General features: G+C 41.8%; 1 protein-coding gene across 4 annotated transcripts in view; it reads left to right on the top strand.

The window, feature by feature from the left end:
• The window catches only part of LOC134397695 (SAM and SH3 domain-containing protein 1-like), a 603491-nt gene that overhangs the window by 504888 nt on the left and 77005 nt on the right, over positions 1 to 21598 (top strand). For 3 of the 4 annotated variants that reach the window (XM_063124569.1, XM_063124572.1, XM_063124571.1), the window contains exons 3-4: positions 7927 to 7977; positions 8101 to 8150. In XM_063124569.1, the coding sequence (XP_062980639.1) occupies positions 7927 to 7977; positions 8101 to 8150 (101 nt within the window). The remainder of the gene's footprint in view (positions 1 to 7926; positions 7978 to 8100; positions 8151 to 21598) is intronic. The other variant, XM_063124570.1, reaches the window with a different exon arrangement.

Genomic DNA, 21598 nt, shown 5'->3' with positions numbered 1-21598 from the left:
GGTGTAGTGGCAAAGGAAAATCAATAAACATAGTGTAGGAATCCTATGGAGAGCAAGTTACGTCTCTGAGCAGGATAGAGAAATATTTGACATTTTTATTTGATTGTTTGATCTTTTTTTTTGTTTTTTTGCCTGCCCTACCTCAGAAGCTCGGATTTTAATCTGTTGTTCATGCTGATAACATTCTGAAGTTTAGTGTGCTACTTTAAAAAGCAAGAAAAAGGAATGACTATCCCAGGGCCACCCAGTGGGTTTCTAGATTTCTGGTATTATCAGAGAATAACTTGAAAAAAGTTCTCCTTTCTCTTGTCATGTCCTGCTCTGTGAAATTGCAGGTGAGCCAGAGGCTCTCGTTTTTAATTGCTAGGCATATCTCAGTGATCAAAACATAAGAATCAACAACAGACCTACTGCTGCAGCCACCAAATTTGAAAGTATGGTCATTTGATCCCATACACAAATTAGGGATGTTGCAGGTGTCCAAGACCGGAGTGGAGTCTGGCAGACTCCTCCTTCTTCGGCCTCCTGTACTCTGTTTGCCAAGCCACTGTGCACTTACCCAACCCATTTGCCGAACGGTCTGTGAGGACCGGACTCCACCCCCTTCTTGGACTCAGCAAGCAACCATTTTGCATAAAAATGGTGGCTCAGGGTTTTTGGAAAATACAACCTTACAGGCATAATTTATGCAAAATGGCGGGTAGCTAAGAAGACAGGCATCCCTGCAGTGCTCACTGTGCTCACCAGCCATCGTGTGGGAGTCGGCGGTAGTGGTAACAGCAGTTTAGCGAGAACCTGGCGAGCACGGATGGAGGTGAGTCCATCCGTCCCTAACACAACCTCACCTGCGCCTACTGTCTCTCTGAGTCCAGGTAATAGTAAATAAATTGTTTACGCAGTTGTGCAAACTTTTGGAATGGATATTGAAACGCTAGTTGGATATTTTGATTCTTATCCTAAACACAGTTGTCTGCATCCAAGTCCCATTTTTCCCCATAGAGCTCTCAGGGTACCAACTCAGAACTTGCTATCACTGGTGTCTTGTAATACATGCACCACAGTATCTATTATGCTTATGAGCCATTAAGAGAATATTTGGGCTAATGTTTCTTCAAGGGAAAACATGTATTATTTATCAGAAAGCAGTTTTAACTATTCCCCCATAACTCCGTTCACCACATTTCATGTTGTGTTTAGCACAAAATGTTTTCATTTAGAATACAACATACAAGCTCTGGCAGTTACATGGAAGAGTAATGGAGCAGAAAATTCCCCCGTGTCCTACTAAAATGGCTGAAAAGGACAGTTTGGAGGAGTGCAATTGGAAACTTAAAATACATGTCTTGCTAATCTGAAAATCACTGATCTGATAAATTTCCCTCAAATGCCCATACATTAACATTTGGTGGCTGCAGCAATAGGTCTGTTGTTGATTCTTACGTTTTGATCACTGAGATATGCCTAGCAATTAAAAACGAGAGCCTGTGGCTCACCTGCAACCTCAACAGAGTAGGACATGACAAGAGAAAGGGAACTTTTTTCAGGTTAAATTATGTATCTTAGATAGGTTGTTTGAGACTGCGATCTGTCTTCAAATATGTTTTCATCACTCAGCCGTGCTAGAACGTGCAGAGACTCTCATCATATGTGCTGAATTTCATTGAAAATAATATTCAAAACAGCAGTGTATGTTTGCGTGTTTCGTTAGTATGCTGATTTTAGAGCTGGAATATTATTTCCAAGTTCTAGGCATTTGGAATTTTTCTAGCAGTAGCCTATTTATTACCATTGACCAGTGCACTGAGAAGCATCTTGCATCACCAATCTGCTTGCAGATGAAGGGTGTGGAGCAAAGATCACAAGATCCTGAGCAGTATTGGGTTTGCAGGCAAGCTGTGGATGTGTGTCCCCACTCCAGCAAACTGTGCATCAGAAACCCCCCATTGAAAATGTATCTGGAGTGACAGGAAAAAGCTCTGTTGGGAAGACATATTCCTGCAGGCAAAACAGTTTGACATCTATTATAGACATCTGTTCTGTAGGTATGGTAGCCCCCCCTGTATGTCAAATCAAGATGGTGCTGCAGGAAAAAAAAATCCAGTTAGAATGTCATCTTCATTTTAGAAAGTGTTCCCACTGTTGACACATCTCTCTAACAAGCATTCAGTTGTGTTGAATATTTTCAAAACCTGGTGCACTTTCAGCCTTTGTGAGCAATGCAAGTCACCTAACTGCAGATGCTCCTTGGCATCTTCAAATGTAGACAGGGCCACTGGAAATCCCCCACAAAGTGCACTCACTCCTAACCATCTGCTCTAATCTTGGAAAATCTTCCTCCAAATGACCAACTTGAGTTGGCATCAAGTTTCAAGTAAAAATTCCTGGTATCTTCATAAAAATGGCAAGACTAAAAGCCTTTCTGCTTGGAATTCATTTAGTTGGTAGACATTGAAGATTGGGGAACAGTACCTTAAAAAAATGAGATGAGACTACTGCTAGCAAATGAGATTTTGAAAGTGTCAGGTGTGCAGGTCTAGAGATGTGCAATTCAGCAAAACTTGAGTTTGCCAAGGTTCTCCGAATTCCATCTCGAAGCTTATCCCGACTCAAGTGAATATCAGCTTGCAAGCTCTGCTTTTTCTCACATGAAAATCTGTGTGTATTTCAAAGAAGCAAAACAAGAAGGAACTTTTTACCAGCTACTGCACCCTCACACTGCATGATTTTTCCCCACTGGCTTCTAAGAAGCAAATATTTGTCTAGTCTAGTTTATGTGGTATTTAAAAGGAGGTTTGTGCTGCAAATGTTTTACTCTAGATATAATCTTTATAAATTCACATTCCCCTTTCATCTCCTTTAAGGGATACTTTGGATATCCAAGCTGACTATAAGCAAGTAGAATTTACACAGCACAGTAGATTCCATTGTCAAAGGAAGGCGGAGTGAGTTCCCCCCCCCCAAACCCAAATTCTCTTAGGGAAAGTACCAGCTGCATCCTGTGTTAACAAAATCCAGATTCTACTCTGCCTGTCTTCTCTTGTTTACGCTCTGAGCAAACACTCTTTGCATCTAAAAAATTGCACTGTTCCACAGAAACTTTGAAGGGAAGTAAGAACTAATATTCAGTTAGAATCCACACACACACACACACACACAAATGGCATCTGGTTGACAAATAATCAGACATTCCGGACAACTCTAATTCTACTTTTTGCTGATTTTGTTTAGGTTTTGGCTCAGTGTAGCATGAGCACTTAATGTTGTGAATGAAGATTAAAATCTCCTCAGGTAGACTTTCACATGATGGTACAAAATTAATGTATCTATAAAAAAATAACTTTTTTATTGTGGATATCAACAAACAGAACAGAAAAGACATAATGAAAATGGAAAAAAGCATACTTTATGTACGTATATAGAATTATCATCATTTCCATCGTATGTACTGTTCCCCCCCCTCAAAAATTGAGAGAGTTATACAAAGGTTTCAAGAAAAGCAGACCAGATATCCATATATTTATCCATTCGCAAGTTGTGTCTATATAACACTCGTTCAAAAGTTGATAATGCTATTAGGTCCTTGATCCATTGCATTATAGGAGGTGTGAATTTGTCCTTCCAATGTGATAATAGAAGTATTTTGGCTGTCATAAGGGCTCTGAAAATCCATCTGCGCTGACCATGTGTTAACTTCCAAGAAGCCGGTAGGTAATTTAGGAGGCGATGCACATTATTCCATATTATAGATTGCTTCAGTACAAAGTTCATCCTTATTATAACCTCTTAGCATTGCAAAAACATATGAGTTAAAGAAGCATTAGATGCATTACATTTCCAACAGTTATGCAAGTTAGACAAACCCTTATTGAAAAGGCATTGTGGAGTCCAATAGACCTGAAACAAAAAAAATTGCTGAATAAGACGTAACCTGAGATCCATAGAAGCTTCAAATACAGATGCTAGAGCAACCGTCCATTGGTTAGGCAAGATACGGCACTCCAGTTCTCTATTTCAACTATGGGTATCATATTTACTTACTGCTAATATATATATATATATATATATATATATATATATTTGTGCATCTATGTATCAATTCAGCTGTTGAAAGTGTTTCTAACAATGCTGGAGGCTCTGAAGCTGTAAAAGCAGCTGGACCAAACCTAGATTCCAGCAAGTGTTGCAATTGCAAGTATTGCCATTGAGCCATAGCAGTTAAATTATACTTAACACACAAGTCTGAAAAGGACAAAATCTCATCATCTGAGCCTATTAATTGATCCAATGTAAAAATAATCTTATCTGTTCATGTTCTCCACAGAGATGTTTTCTTTCCAATTTTTAAATCCGGGTTTCCCTATATAATCAATTTAGCATGAGAGATTGGATCAAACTGTAATTGACGTGATATTATACGCCATGTCTCTCTAGCAACCAGAATTGTTAGGAGGGGGGTTACTTATTCTGATATAACGAGAACTGAGTGCTGTCCATTTGGGAAGAGGTTCTAACCATAAGTCTTCCAGAACTGACCTTGGTGGCATTTCTGAGGGAGCAGAATATGACCAGAATTTAGTACAAGCCAATAGGTAAGCCCGATGGTATAAAGCTAGGTCTGGAAAACCAAACCCACCTTCTTTAATTGGAAGCTGCATCTGTTTCAGAGATATTTGAGATGGAGAAGGACCCCAGAAAAATTTATGAAACAAAGCATTAAATTGTTGAAAAAATTTGTCAGGTATAAGTAAAGGAATCCCACGCATAACATAAAGAATTTGAGATAAAAGATTCATCTTAAGTGTGTTGATTTTACTCCACAAGCTCAACTTTAACAGTGGTCTGTGATGAGAGGGAGAAAGCACCAGTTCAGGCCAAAGAGGGGGAGAGACGTACTCGGGTGCTATGGAAAGCGTGTATCTTTAATGATGAATCTAAAAAGCTCAATGTTTCAGATATACAATCCTTCAGGAGATGAATATGGATACACATTGTTTATAATTCAAAAGAAAGAGTACCAATACTTTTTGAATAATCTTAATCCTTTGCGGTGTTCCTGTTAAGAGCTGTGTTTGCTCTGAGAACTTCTATCTCTTTAACGGTGCCCATATCTATACGTAAATGAAGGACTAATTTTTTGCCAAAGGTTCAAGGGATGTGTGTTTGAAAAGCAGATAATCAGGCTTCTCAGATATGAATCAAACATTTACAAAAATGGCCAAGCTTTGATGAAAATAAAGTTATTCTAACAGAGATTAAAATTTTGGAATCTTATGTTAAAGAGTTACTACAAAATAAAGCCCTGGAATCTGCCCCATTGAATTAAATGAATGATTGACCGAAGAAACAAATTCTGGCTTGTTGTTTTAGGCTCCTTGGAAAATGATTCCAGTAACTTCTGTTTTCTTATTTTTGTTGAGAAATTTGCTGCAAGAACCAACGAAGTTTTGAGTTACATAGGGCAGCATTGTGTAGCACATTGATTGTATGACAACAAAGCAGGTGAACTAGCAAGTGGATCAACTTTTAACAAGTCTTAACAAGAGGCATGCAAATATATCAAATAAGGAGCTATTTCTCACACTTCCAAGATTTCAGTTTGCATCACAGGTTCAGATACAAATATGATCACTCACATATTTAGAACATTTATATCCCACCTTTTTCCAAGGAGCCTAAAACAACTATTTTATACTCAAAACATTGCTGACTGGTTACGCTGAGAGACTTGCTGAAGGTCACCTTGTGAGTTTCATGCTATGTGGGTATTTGAAAGCTGCCAACATGGCAAAACTTGCCCTTAGCAATGCTTAACCTACCCTACATGCTATTGCCCCCTCCCCCGCAATTCTCATTCATCAAGAGAGAAGGAACTAAGACCTTGAATTTTATCCATCGGCCTCCTGTTTTGCTCTGTTTTGTAAGGGAGGCTATTTTTTTTCTTGTTCACTTTGGTGAGAGTATTAAAATCCAGAAAAAATATGAGTATAAAATATAGACATATCTTCTTACAAGTGTAGGCCGAGGTTTGAAATGTGAGGGAAATGTAATGCTCAGACACTGAGTGGAGGAGGAAAAACCTGGCATGAATGTCGCATAGGTAAACTGCTGCTTCCTTCCTTCTTTTTTGGCCTTTGTCTCATGGAGACAGGAGAGTGCATGAGAGAGAACCTTGCAGCGTTCTTGTTGCCATTCCAGCTGGAAAGTTCATTTGGCTTTTCAAGTTTGGTCAAAGTACTGAGTGAAGAGGGGCCTGCATCTATCTGTTTGATATGGAAACTTGCTCTGGAGAAGAGGTGGCAGAGAGTGAATAAAGCAGCTTTATTATACTTTTGCCAATGTTCTGACTTCTGTGTAGGTGAAAATACATCAGATATTTTGGTTATTAACTCTGTTAGTCAATTCTGTTTTACAATTATTCTGTTCAGGTAGAGGGAAATGCTCAAAATATGCATACACCCAATTTCCTTGGATTATTCTCATTCATGAGATAGCCTCTGAGTTCTTAAAATTCCTGTGAAGCTGACTTTTTTGTAGCAACCTGCAGGCCCTCTTCTCCCTGCTTATGTGATCTAACTGCTCTTCTTCCTCTTTAACATTGGGAAGTGTTTCCTTTTGGCAGGTTGTAATACATGTACAACATGTAATACATGTTGTAATACATGAGATACATTTTACTTTGGAAAGACCTGTGGGCTCAACACTAGACTACTTACCACTAATTCTGACTCTCACATCTTTCTTGAAAGATCCAAGTGGATTTTTCATTCTGTTGAAATATTTTCCTTCTGCATCTCATGGCATTCCTATGGCGGAAGCACTTCCACTTAATCTGTCATGTAGTTATTCTGTGTTCCTCTTTCCCAGACTTTTTGTGACCATGGTGTAGTGTTTCTAAACAGTTTATATCCAATGTGACAATAGAATTATCTATTCTCCTGTTGTATGAATCAAAGCAAAGAGAGCGTTGGTTATTAACAATAATTTGTATTTATGAAATTTTGTATCCTAAAGAAGCTGTTGGTAAGTAGTCACATTCTTCCTAGAACTTACACTTGGACTATTTGAAACATACTGTTTTGTTGCTAGTGCTTAGCTATCAGGTGATTGAGGCTTGTTGTACATGACACCCTCTCCTTCCTTACAGCTGCACCAATAATTTCAATTATGTTCTGCAACAATGCCCCACATCCTTTCTAGTCTACTTCCCTTAAAGTGTTTTGCGGAGAAGTGGAAGAGATACCATCTCAGTGCTGACCCAGCAGGATTAATAATAAATTTTGTTTGGGAAAACTACATTCTTTCACTTCGGAGAGAATTCCCCAAATTTCCTTTTCACCAAGGGATTTCAAAGAAGAGAAAGGTTAGCAGGAGTTAAGACAGAAGCAAATATGCAACATAAGCAAATAAGCGAGAAGAATTATTTTGGTAGCAGTAATAACTGTTTAACTTAGGCAATAAAGGTACAAATGAAAATAAGGTCTTATACCAGGAGATTAGTATGGTAAAATGATTTTTCTCCTTAGCATCTCATTCCTTTACCTGTGCTTGCAATTTACAGTGTTGTACAGCACATTGAGCCATCTAGTGACAACATAATATATTGCATGGAAAACAAAAGGAAATCATCATATTCTGAAAAGAAAAAAATAGAATTAGGCAGTCCTAATGAAATAATGTGTGGTTAGTAGTGATATTTCCACTAGGAATATATGCTCACTTTATGTTTTTCTTTTTAAATCAAGCTGTGAGCTCATTTTTACCATAGTTGTCTTTTTCAGTTCCTTAACACATCTAAATTGAGACAATTTGATGATTTCTTAAGTACTCACTCATATTCCTTATTGCTCTTTTCCTATTTGTTTTTACTTCGCTTGTCATGCTGCTACGCTTACATGTTATACTAACCTGACATCTGTTCTGTTTTAGGAGAAACCTGATTCCAGCTCCACATCCCTACAGCTGCGGTCCCAGATTGAAGTAAGTACAATAGATCCAATGATCTATTTTTATTTTGCCTTCAATTTGGTATTCTGCATCAGTCAGATAATAAAGCCTGCTGTTGTTCAGCTTCAACTCAAAGCAATGTATCTTCTCTTACAGGAATCCCTTGGCTTCAGCAGTGTGGTCTCAACACCAGAAACAGAAAGAAAGTAAGTTTTACTCTTTGCTTGTGCATTAAACTTTACATTAAATACTAATTCACATCATTTTTTATTTTATTTTTACATGATCCCACAAAATAACTTGGTAAAGTAAAATTAAATAAACCTACCAGTGTGCATCTCTCCTTTTCCTAGTTTGTATCCTTTTTTGGTCACTTCATATTTTTTAAAATAAATATATGTTCAAATAACAAGACTTGATAGGATGAAAACATATTGATTTTAACACTACCTAAACAACAAAATATCTGCTGAGGAGAGAAAAAGGGGCAAAAGAAAATAGCAGCTTAGTCCTCTCATTCATGCCTCAGAGTCTTGCAGATAAGTCCCAGTCTCTGAGCCTCATACCTTATGTGTCAGAAGTAGTTGTGAAAAAATGTGTAGATAGACACATGGGTTTCCCCTGTAACCTTAGGGAGTGCCCTCTAGGCAGCTGCACAGTGGAATATCATCTGAAGAGGGTAAGTCGTTTTAAAATGACTAGAGGTTATGGGTATTTGATGCCAAGCTGAAAAGTTGAGTGGCCAAAAGAGACATGATTTAGGTCTGCACTCATCAAATGTGACAGCTTGATTGATTGGTGCTAGCCTTAGTCCCCTAGATGAGCAGCATTGCCTCATCAATCCAGCCAGTTACATGTTACAGAAGCTTGTAAAATCCACTTGCAGAAGAATGCGTTCTTTTCTTTTCTTGCTACAGTAATTGAGCTCATCTTGTTCTTTCTTACTTTGGACAAACTAAATTGGATAATTCTATGCAATATAAGAATTCTTCTATACAATATAATATACCCTACATTGAATAATGTAGGATGTATTATATCCCACATTATTATACATGATCTCTATTGGAGCAAAAGCTGGAACGACTTGGATCCCAAAGAAATCTGGGGTGTTATGAGATTCTGGCTTGACATCCTTTTTGGACACATTTCCAATAAGGAGGTCAGTGCTCTTAAATTTCTTGGCAGAAGATGTGTTCCTACTTTCTACAGAATTACAATTATAGTCTTCTAACATTCTAGCAAGTTGTCTTCCAAGTTGCCTGTGCTTTAAAATAATCTTTGTGAGCCCTTCTTACTGGCCCACCATTAAGATCAGTAAGGAAATCAAGCACTAGGAGACAGTTTTCTCAGTGGTGGTTCCTATATTATGGAATTCCCTCCTGAGAGATATGGCTAGATGTATAGGGCTTTTAAGAGGGATATAAAACATACTTTTTAATGTGGCTTTTTATACTTATTCTCTCGGGCTTTTAATTGAAAACATTTTATGGCATTTGCTGCTGTTAGATATTTGAAGTCACATTTTATTTTGTTATGTATTATGATGCAGTTAAAAAATCAATGCACTAGAAAGGGTAGTGATTGCACCAGTTATCTTAAAGGTAGTGATTGCACGAGTTATCCATGGAATCACCTGTGTTTCATTGTTGGTTCTTCTTCGTGGTCTCTGTGCATCACACATATGGGCTCTGCACCTGCGCAGGGCCAGGTTCGGAAACTTCTATAGCTGAAAACGTTTTAGGCATGAACCCCTCCCCCACCGTCCACTGAGCATGCTCAGGGGTTCCCGCCTAATCCCCTCAGTTCTCTTCAACTGCCTGTAGGGTCAACAGCGTTTGGAGACTTCTCTGTTTTTGGTATCATTATACCTTAGCTGAAAAATACTGTTTTTTCATCCTTTCCTTAATTCTACAGTTTTCTAACCTTTCTATATAGTTATATAATATATATAAAAAAATTAGTTGTTGTTAGTTACCTCAGCCTTGGTGCCTATGGCACTACAAGGCCTCTTAAAAGTGCTCCGGTTGTGGGCAGAAGATATCCCAAACCGACGGACGTTCCCGGTGTTTGCTGTGCTTGGGGGAGACGTATGTCGTCGAATTCTGTTGTTTTTGCCTAAAATTCTCCAGGCAAACCAGGAAGAACCGATCAGATCGCCTTCGGGTGCTGCTGTGGGAAAAGGCGTTGGAGGCAGTGGAGAAACCGAGTACGTCTCGACGCTCCAAATCTCCCAATACTATGGAGTCAATGCCCCAACCTCCTCCTTTGCGGAGTGATGCCTTCCCGGTTCACCCCCCTTCCTCCTCTCTATCCGCTTCCTCAAAAGCGGCCAAGAAGATATCTAAGAGAGCGAGAGAGCACGTTGGGTCTGAAGAACCCCAAAAGAAAAAGAGCAAACTTAAATCGAAGGAGAAGAAAAAATCGGCAAAGTCAAACCCTTCGATACCGATGATTCCGGTACCGACGCCTTCGATACCGAAGCGTCCCACAGTACCGAAGAGCCCGATATCGAGGCTTTCATTGCAAAAAACGCCTCCAATAACGGCAAGCCCGATACCGACACTATCGGTACCGAGAGCCTTCTCGATACCGAGAAGAGCAACTCCGTCTTCTCCACTGGCCTTGACGCCATCACGATCGGAGCAGATAATGCCGTCCCCGGTACCGTCTCTCAATATCATTACGGTACCGACAGAGGAGACAAGTTTGAGGGCATCAATCTCGGAAGGAGAGATCAGAGCCTCCTCACAAGATCCGACGTTGGCAGAAGAGGGTTCCACCTCCCCTCGATACCGCCAAAGCCAACAACCACCCATCGGTACTGATGGACATCGATACCGACAAGGGCATGAGCCATGTCCGGTTTTCAACACTGACACACGTCGATATCAAGACTTCAATACCGACGCACATCAGCGCCGGGACTTCGATACCGACACTCATCGGTACCAAGATATGCCTTTTCCTGATACCAACGACCGTCAATACCGGCCTGTGCGAGACCGTGTGCCGGCGTCGATTCATTCAGCTCAATACTGGCATCCTTCACAGTATCCTCCTTATTACTACGAGGACTGGAGATATAGAAGGGACCAAGACTCCTATTATTACCAGGAGCAGTATGCCCCATACCCGCGTTTTCGCCAACCTCCATCGGAGACAGTTTCCCGTCCTCCACCCGCGGAAGATGCTACCGCTATGCCGCCGCCAATGCAGCCATCGGTACTGAGGCCCCCACCTCAACAGGTCCAAGCTACGGCACCGACAACATCGGTACCGTCACAGACTCTGCAAGCCCTACCCGCAGCTAGAATGAGGGGAAGTGCTTTAGATGAGCTCTCTGATGAGGATTATCGATCAGACTCCTCTCAGGAACAATCACCTCCACCATCAATCCCTTTACCGGATGATTTGGTGATAGCGACAGATGTTATTTCACCCTCTGAGGACTTAACTCACTTCACAGATCAAGTGCAAAGAATGGCTAGATCCCTGGGGATCGAAACTTCCCAACCATTAGAGAAGCTAAATGATCCAGTATACGACGACCTATACTGCGAATCGGCTACCCCAGCGGCAATCCCATACTTGCCTGTGCTGTTGCGTACTGCCCAACAGTCATGGAAAATGCCCTCCTCTATGCCACCAACGTTGAGGAAGTTAGATAACATCTACAAAATCCAAGAAAAGACAGCGCCGTTTCTTTTCACCCATCCCAAGCCTAACTCAATCATAGTTGAGGCATCCCAAGGACGCACTCAGAGGAAACACAACGCTCCGGTTGACAAGGAGTGCCGGAGACTGGACGGCTTGGGAAGAAGAATTTATTCTTCCACATCTTTGTCACTAAGAGTGCACAATTACCAAGCCACCATGGCTAAATATCAATCTTTCCTGTGGGAAAAGATGGCATCCTTCTCTGGATATCTGCCAGACGATCAAAGGGAGCTGGCAAATGTATTTTATACAGAAGCCATGAGGCTGTCACACCAACAACTTAACACAGCGAGACACGCCACTGACTGTGCTTCGAAAGCAATGGTAGCCTCAGTTGCGTTGAGGCGACATGCGTGGCTCAGGTCCGCAGGACTATCCCAGGAGGCACGTACCCGGATAGAGGACCTCCCCTTCGACGGGGAAGGACTCTTCCACTCATCCACAGACGAGTCGATGGAGAGCATCCAGAAAGCCAAAAATACGGCTAAAAAGATGGGGATTGGTCAGCAGCAACTACAGCTTCAGAGACCATTCCGCCAGAGACACTGGCCCGGAACAGAGCAGCAGTTCCAACCTAGGCAGCAGCAATTCCAACTGCAACACCGCCCTGCTACATACCAACCTCAGGGTCAGTACAGAAGGCAACAGTACCCAGGTCGCTTCAAGCAAAATAAGAGCAAGCCTGACCCGAATCAAAGACGGCGCCTTTGACTTTCTTACGCCAAACAGCCTAACACCTAAGTTTGGTGACATCCTTGCTCCTTTTTTCTACAATTGGACCATTATTACATCCGACACATGGGTCCTTAACATCGTATCTCGGGGCTACAAAATAGAATTCTCCACTCCCCCTCCCCTCGGAACCGCAAGGTTCTCACCACCTACAGACGCTCTATTACAAGAGACTACGTCTCTGTTGGAAAAGGGCGCCATAGAGCGATTACCAACTCGCACTCTCGGAAGCGGGTTCTATTCCTGCTACTTTACGGTTCCGAAACGGGATGGGGGGCTGAGGCCTATTTTGGACCTCCGGGAGCTAAACAAGTTCATCAATCCTAAAAAATTCCGGATGAACTCTTTAGCAAGCATCCTGCCTTTCCTCTCCCAAGGGGATTGGTTCACGTCTATCGACCTTAAGGATGCATATTTTCATATTTCAATTTATCCCCTTCATCGCCAATACCTCAGGTTCATAGTAGGGGAAGACGTTTTCCAATTCAAAGTGCTTCCTTTTGGGCTATCTACGGCATCCCGAGTCTTCACAAAGTGCATGGCACCAGTATGCGCCTTTCTGAGGACTCGAGGGGTAGAAATTTACTCCTACTTGGACGATTGGCTGATAGTGGCTAATACGTAGCAAGAAGCCGCCCATAATACCCACCTCACCATCAAATTACTCAACGAATTAGGCCTTTGCATCAATAAGGAAAAATCTAATTTTTATCCAACCCAAAAAATTAAATTCCTTGGAGCAATTCTGGACTCAACCCGCTCCAGGGCTTTCCTCCCAAAGGATAGAGCTAATAAGTTAATTAAACTTGCAATTAAGCTCTTCCACTCAAAAATTACCTCTGCTTTCCAGGCGCAAAGGTTATTGGGTTTCATGGCAGCGATGGTCAACGTCGTCCCCAGGGCACGTTTGCACATGAGACCCCTACAGTTGTGGCTTCTGAGGGAGTACGACAATACATTGGACGCTCACCAAGTGAAATTGTCGCTCCCTGCCAAAATAAAGGACACGCTCCTTTGGTGGACGGACTTGTCCAATATCACACAAGGCTTGGACTTCAAACCCCAAATTCCATCACAACATCTGATGACAGACGCATCCCTATTGGGCTGGGGAGCCCATTGCGGGGACCTGACTATCCAGGAGCGATGGAGCTCCCTTGACAGGAAAAGACACATCAACGTCTTGGAGTTGATGGCTATCCAAAAAGCTTTGTATGCTTTTCAGCAGACCTTATCGGGTCACGTAATCCAGATCCATACAGACAATATGGCTGCTGTCTGGCACATAAACAAGCAAGGTGGGACGAGGTCTATGGACCTGATCTCCCTCACTCTGGACATTTGGCATTGGGCAATTGCCCACAACATGACTTTGTCTGCCATTCATATCGCAGGCCAGGACAATATCCTGGCAGACGACCTCAGCCGCACCTTTGTGGACACGCACGAGTGGCGGATGAAGGACACTGTTCTGGACATGATCTTTCAGGCATGGGGACAGCCTGTAATAGATTTACTCGCGTCACCAGAGAACGCCATCTGCAGCCAGTACTGCACGTGGGCGGGCCACGGGGCAGCATCTCTAGGAGACGCCTTCGAGAGGACGTGGACAGGAAAGCTACTGTACCTGTTTCCCCCCATACCACTCCTCTCAAAAGTCATTGTACAGCTGCGCAGCGACAACGCCAATGCCATCTTAGTAGCACCTTGGTGGCCAAGGCAGCCGTGGTTCACTCCGCTACTCAAACTGTCCTCAGCGGAGTATATCAGACTACCTCAATATCTCAATCTCATCTCCAAGGGGAAGGGACTCATCTTCCATCCAGATGTCCAGTCCCTAAACCTAACGGCTTGGAGGATAAGGCATCACTAGACAGCCAACCGCTGCCTACTGACATATGGAACATTATCCTAGCAGCTAGGAAACTAGCTACTAGGAAATCATACGCAAACAAATGGACAGCATTTTCTGCCTTTGCCATTAGTAGAAACGAGAACCCGTTTTCAGCACCAATAGCAACAGTGCTTTCCTTTCTTTTTTCTTTATTTAAAAAAGGACTCAAGTTCTTGTCACTTAGAGTTTATTTAGCAGCTATCTCTGCCTCACACCATTGGATTCAGGGCTGTTCCGTCTTCACACACCCCTTGACAAAACGGTTCATGAAGGGCATGAAAAATACCATGCCTTTAGCAAGGACAGACTTGCGATTACTAACTTTCAAAGTGGCATTCCTTGTGGCAGTCACATCTGCCAGGCGTGCATCCGAACTAGCAGCACTCCGCATAGACTCACCATACACGGTGTTTCACGCTGACAAGGTGGTCCTTAGACCGGATCCAGCTTTTCTCCCAAAGGTTGTTTCTTCTTTTCATCTTGGGCAGGACATTACGCTTCCAAGTTTCTTTCCTTCGCTGACGTCACCTATTGAGTCTGCTCTACATACCCTAAATGTGAGACGGGCTCTGGCCTTTTACCAGTCCAGAACTGCCACCCTCCAGAGATCCCATAGACTTTTTGTTTGTTATGGGGGCAAGCAAAAGGGACTCCAGGCATCTCCACAGAGAATATCTGCTTGGGTGGTTCAGACTATTAAGCTAGCCTATGAACTCGCTAGCCTCCCGTTGGAGGGTAAGGTGCGTTCTCACTCCACGAGAGGAGTGGCCACCTCTACAGCCTTTGAAAAGGGGATCACTCTACCAGACCTCTGCAAAGCAGCTACCTGGTCCACACCTTTGACTTTTGCCAGTCACTACCGCCTGGACATCAGGGCGCGCAGAGACTGCGCTTTTGGGCGTGCCGTCTTATCGGCAATCCTATGACTACTAATATACCAACTGACACCACCCACCTCCGGTAAGTCAGCTTGTTAATCACCCATATGTGTGATGCACAGAGACCACGAAGAAGAAAGACAGGTTGCTTACCTGTAACTGTAGTTCTTCGAGTGGTCATCTGTGCATTCACACAACCCTCCCACCGTCCCCACTATGGTGTCATTAAATTTTTGATCACCTGGTGGTTCTCCTCAGTGAGACGGTTTAGGCGGTTTCAGGAACTGAGGGGATTAGGCGGGAACCCCTGAGCATGCTCAGTGGACGGTGGGGGAGGGGTTCCCGCCTAAAACGTTTTCAGCTATAGAAGTTTCCGAACCTGGCCCTGCGCAGGCGCAGAGCCCATATGTGTGAATGCACAGATGACCACTCGAAGAACTACAGTTACAGGTAAGCAACCTGTCTTTTTCATCTCTTGAGCCCTGAATCTAACTCTTTCACATGAAGAATATGCATGATCTCTGTAATGTTGAATCCAATAGTGAGCTTACTGTATATCACATGTATAAACCTACAATTATGCTTCAGGAACTTTAGAAATCTATCTACTTACTTCTAAAAAAAGAAAGTAGACTTGAAAGTTGAGAGAGCTCAGCAGTAAAAGAAAAGTTGTTGTTATCCACACAAGAGAGGCTATCCCTGGTGATTTATTACATCATAAAGCATGAGATTTTGAGAAAGAAATGCTTTTTTTCTTGTCACAGTAATGAATTACGTGAGACTTTCATTAACATCTTAGCAAAAATGCAGCAGTTACAAGACATCTACATGACATGAGATTCTTGTTGGTAAAAATCCGTGTTCTTTTTATATGTTTGAAAGCATGTCATTGCTGTGGAAAATTTTACCAGCTGTTCTGCCAGATTCTTCAAGGCTAAAGTAAAACTAATGAGAAGTATGACCCATTTTCACACTTTGAAGGGGAAAATGCCCATTTCACAAGGCCTGAAGCTTTCATAGTAAGTGCTTTAGAGCTGTAAAGGGAGTTGCTTTAAAAGCATAGCTAATTCTGGATCACCACTACAATGTTCAGTATGTCTTCAGAGCCAAGAGTTCAGTGTGTACAGTAGCTTTAGAGCAGCTTACTGTACTGGGAACTGGCAATGAATGGTATTTAGAGGCCCAGGTGTGTATTGCCTAGTTCATTTCACAGTCTTTAAAGAGTTCAACTGCTCTGAGATTCTTAAAGAGGGTTGGAATGTTGGTTATGTGAAACTTATGTCTATGTGTGTGCCCATCCATGTTTGTGTAGACAAAAAGAAGAAAAAAGAAAAGAGAAGTCTGCTTTTTCTTATGTGTTGTCACTGAAAACAGATTCACTTGCACTGTAGTTGGAGGTAGCACATCTATGCATCAGCATACAAGTAAATAGAAGACTCTGTCGAGTTCAGAGTTATTGCCATCTGTTCAAAGCCTGTGAGAAATGAGTTGGTGGTCTTGGTCCAATTTCCATTAGGCAAATACCACAAAAGCTACCATAACACTTGGCATTAGACTAAGGGAAATCTTAACTGCCTACGGCAAAGTGTTACAAATAGGCATATAGACTGAATGGCCCGAAACAGTGGAACCTCCAAAACTGGAGAAAGGCATGCATATATTGCAAGCTCCCATTGCTATAGTAACTGTGCCTTTAATAAATGGAGGTCTCCTATTTTCTGTGAATGTTCTCTGCAGATGTATAGTAGTTAATATGAGAGTGGTAATTTGATCTACTTCTTGCACTGTGGAATAAAACTGCAGAACTCTCCCAAGTTGTTAGTAATTGTTTAGGCATAACTGAATTTTGCTTGCAACTTCAGGATCTCCCTTCTGATATCTTGGACCTAATGGCAGCTCTCCAGGAATTGTTTACACAGGCAAAAAAGGGAGAGGTCTGATGATCACTGTGCATTTGGCAGGAAATCCAGGTCAAACTAAGTCAAGCCTCCTTCTGCATCCTGTCTTTCATCCTGTTTTTAGCAGGGCAAGAGGACTGAGTATTTGGACACAGTATTTCTATTTTGGAAAATACATTCTCCTTTTTGTCTATTCTAAAGAGTTGTCTATGTAAGGCAGGCTACTCACCACAGCCCTTAAAACTGAGGATATTACATGCATTTGTACTTTGCATAGGCAAGGCAAAAATATTGCTGTGTTTTGATCTCTCCAAAGCAAGCAAGGAGCTCAATTATATATAGCAACTTTATGGTTACCATTTAATTTTTCTATCTGAACGTGAATTTGCACTATATGCAATTGGTCTCTATCACCTTTTGGATCCAATTCTTCATAAGAAGAATACGAACGGTTAAACCACCAAAGTTTGTGAAATAAATGCAATCTGACCTTGAGATTTATGTTAACTCATCTTTCAAGGCACAGCGGTGTGCTTCTTATAAATTCCTCCCTGCCAAAAATGTATTATGAGTTTATTAGAATGACACTTCACTCCATAGCACGGGGTAATTTTGGCTAAAAAAGGCATGTAAGATAAGCTGCTTGTTTATGGATGGTGTGTGCGCACTCAGAACAGTGTCACATTTTTGAGAAGCTTCACATTTCAGATCACAGGGGCTTCTCTGTCTTCCACAGCTGTGAGTTTTACTCTCTTCTGAATTTTTTTTTTACAAGTTGAAAATCCTTTATCATGCTGTGCACTGACCTTGTGTGCATCTCATGATGAACTAAGCAGTCTGAATGTATGCCCTGTGATCTGATCTCTGGCCAGGGGGAGGAGTTTTATGTTGTTATGATTGAGTCTGTGAGTAATTTGGTTCTTGTATCAGCTCCAAGGGTTGTTAACGAACGAGTTGGTACAGATGGTACAGGAGAGTTAGTACACTTACTAATTTAAATTGCTTTGTATATCTGCAAACAGACTATATGATTCTCCTTATGGAGAAATCAGTAATTTTGTAACCTGATAGTTGTATTGCAATACGTCGGATCCAAAACACCTTGTGTGGTTGCATATATATATATATATATATATATATATATATATATATATATCCAATTCGTAGAGGTATTTCTAGTTCACCTTTCTGCATCCAATCCTTCCACTCTGAAAAGCTGTCCCTCCAGAGCAGCATTCAATACTGGGTGAGGATCTGCAGCTGAAAGGGAAATTATCAATGCCATTGTGTACGTGTAAAAGAATTTGCTCCCTACAAGTGAAGTTCTGTGAGTCCTAGTCTAAATCTCCAGTTCATTTTAACATTAGGAAAGCCTTTTTGAGGCATTCAGTGTTTGTATATTGTTTATAAGTTTGTGTGTTGTAGACAAAGGATAATTTACCTGACCTAAAGAACAGACTTTCCAGACCTCTGTATTTAAGACTGTTAGTCTTATCATGAGTTAATGTCCAGAGTGCAGTCCTAATCCTGAAGGATGCTGAATCAGCATTCTGGGTCATATTTTCATTTCATGGTTTACTTCAGAAGGAAGCTACATAGGGTTTGAAAGTTGGCTTTCATTAATGTGGAGAATGAATGTTTAACTATTGTAAGATAGATCTTAAAATTGGAAGGTGGGGAAGAAACGAGCGACCTTTCTCAAAATTAGTTAACATTGTGTGTAACACACACACACACACACACACACACACACACAGAGAATTCTAATGTTTTGAGGCTAGATTTCATTGGTGGTCAAATTATTCATGCTGCCTGCAAATAATTTCTCTGAAAGAAGTAGAGCAGGAAACTCCCACAATAACACTTACAATAGGAGTGAGAAATCAGCCAAACAGTGCTTGTGACATGTGATGAGCTAGACTAGTGTGCCTCTGAGCAGCTGAAGGAATATTTCTTCCTGGCAATTGTTCTCAGAGAAATGAAGGCCTCTTTTCAGAAGAATGTGGAGCTTGTTACAGCGAGTTGATGCTGTTTGTCATGACCAAAACACTTTTGTACATGGTGATATGCAGTGTACTTCTTGCCAAGCTGCCTGCATATTTTCAGACCCTAAATTTGCTTTTGCATGTGCCTCCCTTGGTTGTAGCTTTTACTGTTTACTAAAAATGGAACAGTGCTGGCCTTTCATCTTTGTGCATTTCCTGTTGTTTGTATGGACAGATCTTAGGGTTGTTGCATCATACATTACAGATTAAGAGTGCATAGAGTTAAAGGAGCTACACATATCAATTCCACTGCATGTACCAGTGGCAGCGGGTATTCACTTGGTGGAATAGATACTGCTGCCTCATGAATATTCCATTGTGTACTCCCAACAAGGAAGTGTTGTAATAATGGGTGACTTCAGTTATCCTCATATTGACTGGATAAATGCATATTCCATTCATGACAAAGAGGTTAAATTTCTTGATGTTCTAAATGACTGTGCCCTAGAGCAGTTGGTCATAGAACTGACTTAAGTGGGAAACTGCCTAGGAAGTCCAACACAGTCACATTTAACTTCAAAAGAGGAAACTTCTTTAAAATGAGGGAACTGGTGAAAAGAGAGTTGAAAGGGGGAGCCAAGAGGGTTAAATCCTTGCAAAATGCATGCAGCTTACTCAAAAGCACAATAATAGAAGCTCAACTAAAATGTACTCCACAGGTTAGGAAAGGTAGCACCCTCACCCACCACACGAACGGCCTAATAAGCTACTGTTTGTAGCTTATTAAGCTACTGTGCGTAATTTGAGTCATCCCCTGCCCACTGTCCTGCACTGCAGTCCCCACCCCGCCAGAGCACACTGGTATCCCATCTTCCCTTATAGTGTTTAAGCTGTTTAAGCCTCCTACCCCATAGACAATACCGGGTTTCCCAATGACAATACCACAGTAGTGCATTTGGTGCTTCCCTACCTGGAGAAGCTAAGTGTCTTCTCCCAATCCTGCAAAGTTCCAAGGGTTTACAGATGGCATGCCCTTTTTGGTGAACCTGAGATTTTTGCTCCACTGTGTGTAATAACACAAGATTTTGAAGATGCATTAGGTGCCTCCCTACCAGGGGAAGCTGCGTGTCAAGTTTTGTCCAAATCCTCCAAAGTTCCAAAGATTTACAGGCATCATCCCCTTTTTGGCACCTGGGATTTTTTTCCTTTAAACCCATAGCCAATACTACAGTAGCCAATTTCAGCTGTCCCCCATATCACAAGATGCATTAATTTGCTCTTTCTCTATATTGCAGTTGCACATTTAAACCCATAGGCAATAGCTGCTTTAAGCTGTCCCCTACACCACAGTAGAGCTCATTTGCTCTTACACAAATAATGCCTATGAGGAGCAGAGTGGTGGCAGTGATCTGAACTACTCTTGCTGTGCGACTCTGTAGCTGACCAAAATAACCCATGATGCCCAATAGATGATGTGATAATCCACGATGGGTTAAATAACCCACTCTGCAGACCATGGGTTATTACAGTGGGTTATTTTGAGCAAATAAGCCATTGTAGATTAAAAAAATTCCACCAGACCACACAGTAACCTACAAGGGGTTAAATAACCCATAGTAGTTTATTTAACCCATGGTGGGGTATAGTGTCGTCTGAACCCGGACAAAATAACCCTGGCAGTATGCTGGATGCAGTAGACACACTGGAAGCCAACATACTATCAGGAAGTAGTGGGCAGACTTTAGGTTTGTGAAATCTGCCTTGTCTACCAACTGGAGCCAGGTGCAAAATAGTGGCTCGTAAATAAGCAGGGACAGACATAAATGAAGGAACAGAGTGCCTCTGAGCATATGCTCAGCCCACGCATTTGCTCAATACCAGAGCTGAGTTCACAATCCTTTCACACATGAATCAACTCCTGTTTTTCCTCAAGCATTTCAGCAACCTAATGGGGGAGGGGGAGAATCTTTTTGTTATTTTGGAGGCTAAACCATTAAAGTCTTTCTGATTGACTGCAAGAGATTCACCAATAATAGAGTACAATCTATCTTCTGCTCCTCCCCCCTCCCCCCCCCCCCCCCCCGGTAGAGCAAATGCAATCAACATGGCTATGTCTCTCTTGCTTATGTGGGAGGGAGGGCGACAAGACAAAACAAGGGGAGTGCCATATTTGTAACCACTGAGAAAGTTTTGACCTGCTCAAAGAGCCATTGCTATGGAGACATAATGACAAGATAGCTGAATGGAACCTCTCTGCTTTCCATCTTTCTCACACTGATGCTAGCAGGGTCAGAACCTCTTAGCCTTGCATTTTCCTTCAGGTTCATAGAAATCTTGATAGGAGCACTAAGGAGTCATTTCCCTCACAATGTCATTACCCCTTCCTTAAATAAATTACCTCTTAGTTACACAGCTCCACTCATAAAGGTGTCAGTTATTGCAGTAGTCAGGTTACAGGGCATTGTGTAGTGCAGGCAGATGAACAAACCACCTCCCAAAGAAAGAAGCAAAAGGCTTTTGTCTCAATGTATTCAGCGATCCAAATAT

The sequence above is a fragment of the Elgaria multicarinata genome, chromosome 4, assembly GCF_023053635.1.
Source record: "Elgaria multicarinata webbii isolate HBS135686 ecotype San Diego chromosome 4, rElgMul1.1.pri, whole genome shotgun sequence".
Taxonomy (NCBI): Eukaryota; Metazoa; Chordata; class Lepidosauria; order Squamata; family Anguidae; genus Elgaria; species Elgaria multicarinata.
The sequence above is the reverse complement of the archived record's forward strand: the minus strand, read 5'-3'. Positions and strand labels throughout refer to the sequence as shown.